Here is a 6,512-nt window from a genome sequence, read left to right on the forward strand (position 1 = left end):
TGACTACTTGCCAAGAAATTTAACTAAGGATCATGTTTCTACTTGTAATTAGCACTGAAATTTATACATACATTTTGAGATTAGTCATCAATGACCAAAAAGCGATGAGTTCCTAGAAGACGATTTTTTCAATATTCTCGTTGGATAGCTCAAAATAAATATACAACTGCAATAGATTTTGAGTAGCCACTTTTGCCTCGCATACAACCTTCGTAGAAGGTGCTTTAAGGATAGTAGTATATATTAAAATAGAAATGAGCTATGCACAAACAGTCAAACACAGGCACATATATACAGTGGCGGAGCTACCGATTTTGGGACGGGTGATTCAATACTATGGAAGAGTAAAGTTAGAGGCTTACTAATGCTAAAAACCATATTGTACCATTTCTACACAAATATACAAATCAAAGATGGCAACACCATATTTTAAGTTGCAGAACAATGTAGATCAATGGCCTGCATCTTAAACCATTTCTACTTGAGCACGAACAGCTACATCCTTATTGCGCAAAGGTGAAGCCCCTTCTTCCCCTGGAAAATGTAAACTCTGCTCTGTATGACTAGAATTGCTTGGACTTGGTGGTCCATTCGTTCGTGGAGAAGGTAGCATTGACAAGCTACCACGAGGACTCTGTGAAAAATATATGTCTCGAGCTGAATCCTTCGTTGCATCTCTAAGTTCACTCTTCTTGAAAGTATGGCTACTGTAGTCTTTTCCATCGAACTTACTCGCCAAGATTCTGGTTCTTTCAGGGAACGAAAGATTAGGCCGTCTTATGATGTGCCAATGCTCATGAATGAATTTTGTAAGAAAGATGAGGAGAGCAAAAACTGCAGCAACTACAGCGATGACAAAGAGTCCCCAGAAGCTATCTAGGCCAAGACTATTGGAGGAGAGCGACCTACTTGAATCTGAACAAGTAGATTCCCCAAACCATGCTCTCTCTATTTGTCCCATCTTTTCACCTTCTGTCACATTCAAGACTGCTCTTGAAACATCAGGTACTAGAGGAGATCCTATTGGGAAGGCCTGGATGAAAATCACGACAAATGGTGAATATAGTTCATAATCAGGGGTGACTCGGTAAGAAAGGTGGCCTAAAACAAACTTAATAGGTTCAACTGAATCCAGCATTTTCAACGTCGTACATAGGTTATACATGTGAAAAAACACTAAATTCTTAACATATATTAAATCTGAACTCATGACTTCAGAAGTGTAATGTAGTACTGTAGTACGAACCTAAAGGGAGAACTAATCACATTTAAATCCTAGGTCCACCTTTGAAAACAGGTCAATATACCCAGTGTAATCCCACAAGTGGCATCTGAGGGGGTAGGTTGTACACAAACCTTACCCTTGACTCAAGAGAAGTGTAATAAAAGCAAGATAGACAAGAAAATAACGACAACAAAATAGCAAGATAAACAGAACAAACGAAGTAACAGTAAAGGTGAAGAATAGGATACTATGCAAATACTAGGTGCAAGACTACTAAATAAGGGGACATGAGATGAGCAGACTAGCTCCCTGTCTCTTTCTCATAAAAGTAATCCAACACATGGCTACCACTATCCTTCTACCCTAATTCTCGGCCTCCAAACCTTCCTATCCAGGGTCATATTCTTGTAAGCTAAAGATGTGTCATTTTTGTTTAATCACCTCCTCCCAGCTCGTCTTAGACCTGCCTCTATCTCTCCTAATACCTGCTATAGCCAAACTCTCACACTTCCTAATTAGTGCCTGCACACACCTTTTCACATGCCCGAACCACCTCAATCTCATTTTCCTCATCTTATTCGTCACGAAGGCTGCAACCACCTTGTCCTGTATAACTATCTTCGAAAACAGGTTTTTGTCATAATATCTGTTCGTTTTTTTTTTTCCTGAACCAGTTTGTTCTTAATCAGTAAATTTACCCAGTGCTCCCTATGATGGCAAGCAAATTGCAAGTGTCAAAACACCCATTTCAACCAGGGAACAACCTAAAGGTAGAACCAATAATCTTTTGTTGGCATGAGCGTGATCTGATGTCTTACAGGTTACTTTAAAATCTGTCCCGACAAAAGATGAATAGGTCCAAACACTATTGTTGGAAGTGTGAGAAAAGGCAAAGATATGATTTAGAGTCTGTGGGTCTAGAATAAGTGTGATCTTATCAGATATACTTTTTTTTTTTTGGGGAATTATTTTCGTATATAAATAGTTCGAGCTGCAAACTGCAATGAGCTCAGTTAATTGAACCCTTACAAATCACCTTAGATTTACCTCAGCATGTGATTCTTGAACTGAAAAAGGAAAAGAATATGGAGAAAAAGAAGAGTTACTTACAAAGCCAAAGCCATCAGTCTTGTACGTAGGTCCAACCGTGGTAAATTTCGAGCAATAATTTGCAAGGAAAAGCTTCACATAAGGAATCTCATCAAAAACAGCACCAATACCGCCATTTGCACTGCCTTTAGAGAGTAAATCAACACATTCTTCTGGAGTATTATATTCCTTAAGCCTGTCCTCATCAAAGTTCATCTTTCTTAAAATTCCTAATACAAAAGAACCCGATTGGTAGCCCACATATTCCTTGTTATTCAGAAGTTCTTTTACATCTGTAATCGTTGGCTGGAGTTTTTGAACTGTTAACATTGACGTAAGACTTGCTGTATAACTTTGCGTCAATATTAGTACAACTAGGAACCATATAATCAGCACAAACCTAGCCAAATTGCTTACTATCCTCTCCTCTGCCAGTGTCAATAAACAAATCGAAGAAAATTTAGATTAGAAGTTTAAAGCATATGCTATATGTAAGAACAAAAGGTTAATTCAGATTAATAGTGTGTGTGTGTATATGTCTATAGTAATTAGACATTCTCAGATTTTCCAAAATGTATATACTCCATCTATTTGGGTACAAAGTTTAAGATGAAAATAATTTTCGATGTGAAACACAATGCCAAAGGCCCGATCTTTGAATAGGAAAAAAAGTGGACATGTAGGATCCCAAATGAATTGGCTTAATCGAAAAAGTTTAAAGAATAAAGACCGGCTTTTGCGTCATATGCCATACCAAAAGTAACCACTTTTGGCGTTTTAAACATACCATGACATTTCTTATGGCTACAAGAGAATTATCATTAAAGGTAAAATGAGATATTTATGGTTAAAGAAGCTCCATCTATAAAAATGTGACATTCTTTTAGATACGGACTAAAAATAAGAGGATCAAAGAAATTGGATCAAAGAAAATACTTATTTGAGAGGAGGAATAAGATATTACTCTGTGCAAAGACCATAGTTGAGAAGGAGAACCAAAATATCATGCCAACTTGTTGCGAAGGAGGTCCTCTGAAGTCTTCATTTACTCGATGTTCGAGTAACCAAATAACAAAGCCAATGAAAACAAAAGAACAGAAGCTTGTTAACCAGAGCTCCCAAGTCAACGGCTTCAAAAATACCCATGCATTATCTCTATTATTGTCTTTGATTGGCACCATCATTGTGACTCCAGAATCTGTAAATGGTAATGTGAAGTCGATGAATTGCGACCTATTTGATACAATTGTAGTGTCCCCTACAACAACATCAAATTTCTGTTCATTGGTTAGTTCTTGTAGCATGTAAGAATCATGGAAGTATAAATGTACAAAATTTGTACTTCCCTTTTAACTTTTGTCCAATTTATATTAGTTCAGTTTGTCGACATTTTCCCTTTAAAGGTCTGCAGGAGTGCAACTAGCTAGTATAACTTTTTACATTATCAAGACGCCAAAATCGTAATGACCTTAAAGAAAGGCAAGTTACCTGTTACAACATGTTAAAAGACTATTAATCGTAAATCCCTTCGCACTGTCAGTATATATAACTTAAAGGCAGAATTACTAAGGACCACTTCCTTTCACTACTAAAAAATATAATTAGCCACGGGCATATTTCATAGCTAAACAACAAAGTCTGTCACAAATCGTATTTAGGATGGATTATCAAAAACTCCTACTACTACGAACAGTTTAGCGATGAAGTTCATAGCTACTTTCAGTTTTTTTTTAATCGTGTTCCTGTCTTAAGTATAAAAGATAAAGTGCAAACTCTTTAAAATTGATATTAGAGTAACAAACAAACTTAAAACTTATGAACATAAAAATACAAAAGGAAAAAAGAACCTAGTATATATTGCTAATTAAGAGAAACATGTAGGTAGAGAAATTTACCCCAAGAAATACTTGATAAACCAAAGCATTATAATCTCCAGCACTCTTTCCATCAGGAGCAGCAAATGGAACATATTCATAAGGGACATAATACGGTAATGCTTCCATCACTGCATCAAAAACATCAATACAATATCCCGTAACTGTTGTTTTGTTAGTACTAAAGTCTCTCGTAACTTTCACAAATTCGGTGAAACCATCCTTCACTGGAACTCCGATTTTCAGTTTCTTCCCATTTGTCGGTATCACCCAACCTCTAGGAACAGAAGTAGTGTCACCAGGCCATATTATCGATCCAAAATTCTCCTTAGAGATGGAATATCCACTTCTCGAATTCAGTTTTTTAGCGATTCCATTTTCTTTTGTCCAAAAACCAATTTCTTTAATACCATTACCAACAACATTAATCATCTGATAAGGTGGAGACTGCAGTTGTCCATCGACAATTTGAAAGTCTCCGCCAAGGCCAGTGAAAGTAGTGTTTAACACAGCTTGAAGAAGCTTTGGACCATCCCTGGAAACTCCAAAAGCTTCAAGATCTGTTGCATTTCCTGAAAATTTTAGAGGTCTCAAAATCAACTTATTTCAGTAACCTGCAGCTTAAGTTGCTCGGATTCTCCAAAAATGTTGTTTGCAGACAATTAAACTCGTATAAAATTGAACAAATAAATACATGTGTCCTATGTGGCATCCTACGTGGCTAATTTGTATCCTACATGGCATCCTACGTGTATTATACAACATATATGTGTATGGCTACTTGTTTAATTTTATACAAGTTTAAGTATCTACTCGTGCACACCCAAAGTTGGAAGTCATAAATGCGAGTTTATGTCAGGTCAAAAGGCATGTGTATATATTATGCCAAAAGCAATACAAGAAAAAGAGGGGAGGTTAGACGGTTTTAGATATGACCTGTTATTTGACATTATCTTGACTCAATCCAATCTAAACAAAACACAATTAGTGTGAAGCGAGGGATCATACTATATCTTTATAGCACCGGGGCCTAATTCATCCCCCAAAAGCTAACTCATAAGTGGATGATTGCCCAAGTCCATTCCCCAGCGTGGGACCTTCACCCACTCTAACCGGTGAAAGTCCCTCATTGGTTGGGGAATGAATTGACAGTTTGCTTATATAAACTTGGTAATCCTCCCCTCATAAACTAGTTTTTGAGGTGTGAGTTACGCCCAAATGCCATTTCTTCACACATATGACCCATTTATTGATATTGTAACCATTTTTAACCTGTCCAAATTTAACCCAACCCATCCCTTTGCCATAATTTACCTGAAACATTTGGTTTTCGAAACGGGGCACCACTGATTCTTGATTTCTCCACAGCCATAGCTAATGCAGTAGCTGAATCATAAGCCCACAATCCATACACATCCAATTCTACATTAACCATCGTGGGATTCTCTTTTCGAAACTTCATTTTCCATCTACTAGTAAAATCATCAACTCTTTTATCCCTCAACACATATGGTTTCACCCCTATAACACCTTCCATCGATTCAATAACCGAAGAATCCATAGAATTCAATCCATTTGCCATAGCATCCGTAACAATCCAAACATATCCTTCACTCATCATACCATTTTCCTTAGCTGTTGCGAAAAGTCTAGAACCAAGTGTACTCGTCATATGCACGATAAAAACTCTACTTTGCATAATCATCAACTTCGTCAATTCATACTTTATCTCATCATCAGTAGCGGATTCAGGAATCACACTACGATAAGGGATATGTACATTAATTTTTTCCAACTCATCTGCTAAATAAGGTATGATTCCTTCTCCAAATTGATTGTCTACGTAAACAAGTACGACTTGTCTCCATCCGAAAGATTGGATGATTGAAGTGATGGGTTTTACTTGAGAGGAATCGTTTTGAGTAGCGCGAATGAAGTATGGATTGCGGTAGGATGAAAGAGACGGACTTGTAGCTGAAAATGAGATGATGGGAACTTGAGATTTTTTTCCTAAATTGATTAGGAAATCAGCTTGCATGGATGATATTGGACCTATTATGGCTTCCACTTCAACATTCTTCAATAGGTCTAGGGCTGCATTACAGTAAGAAAGAAATAATCAAGAACCATACCTTAAAATTTGACGAGTTTCACATCTTAATTATCAGTTATTACCTTAATCTACTTGAACTATCACTATTAAAACACACCTCAAAATTGACTAACTCAACTGTCAGTTATTCCTTTTTCCTCGGTTAACTACCACCATCTACTCAATAAGGTGTAATTTTAATAAATAGATGGTGACAACTTAGATACGAAAA

The 6,512-nt window shown here is 36.8% G+C and overlaps 1 protein-coding gene across 1 annotated transcript; it reads right to left on the minus strand.

Annotated features, from left to right (window-relative positions):
* Positions 1-213: 213 nt before the first annotated feature.
* On the minus strand, positions 214-6,295 carry LOC107853083 (glutamate receptor 2.8; the record flags this gene model as incomplete). Its single annotated transcript, XM_047404487.1, has 5 exons — positions 214-1,033; positions 2,336-2,742; positions 3,279-3,591; positions 4,210-4,760; positions 5,503-6,295. Coding segments are annotated over 5 exons (2,631 nt in total), but the record flags the coding sequence as incomplete, so codon positions are not given.
* Between the last annotated feature and the right edge of the window lie 217 nt (positions 6,296-6,512).

This window comes from Capsicum annuum, unplaced genomic scaffold (genome assembly GCF_002878395.1).
Source record: "Capsicum annuum cultivar UCD-10X-F1 unplaced genomic scaffold, UCD10Xv1.1 ctg6057, whole genome shotgun sequence".
NCBI lineage: Eukaryota > Viridiplantae > Streptophyta > Magnoliopsida > Solanales > Solanaceae > Capsicum > Capsicum annuum.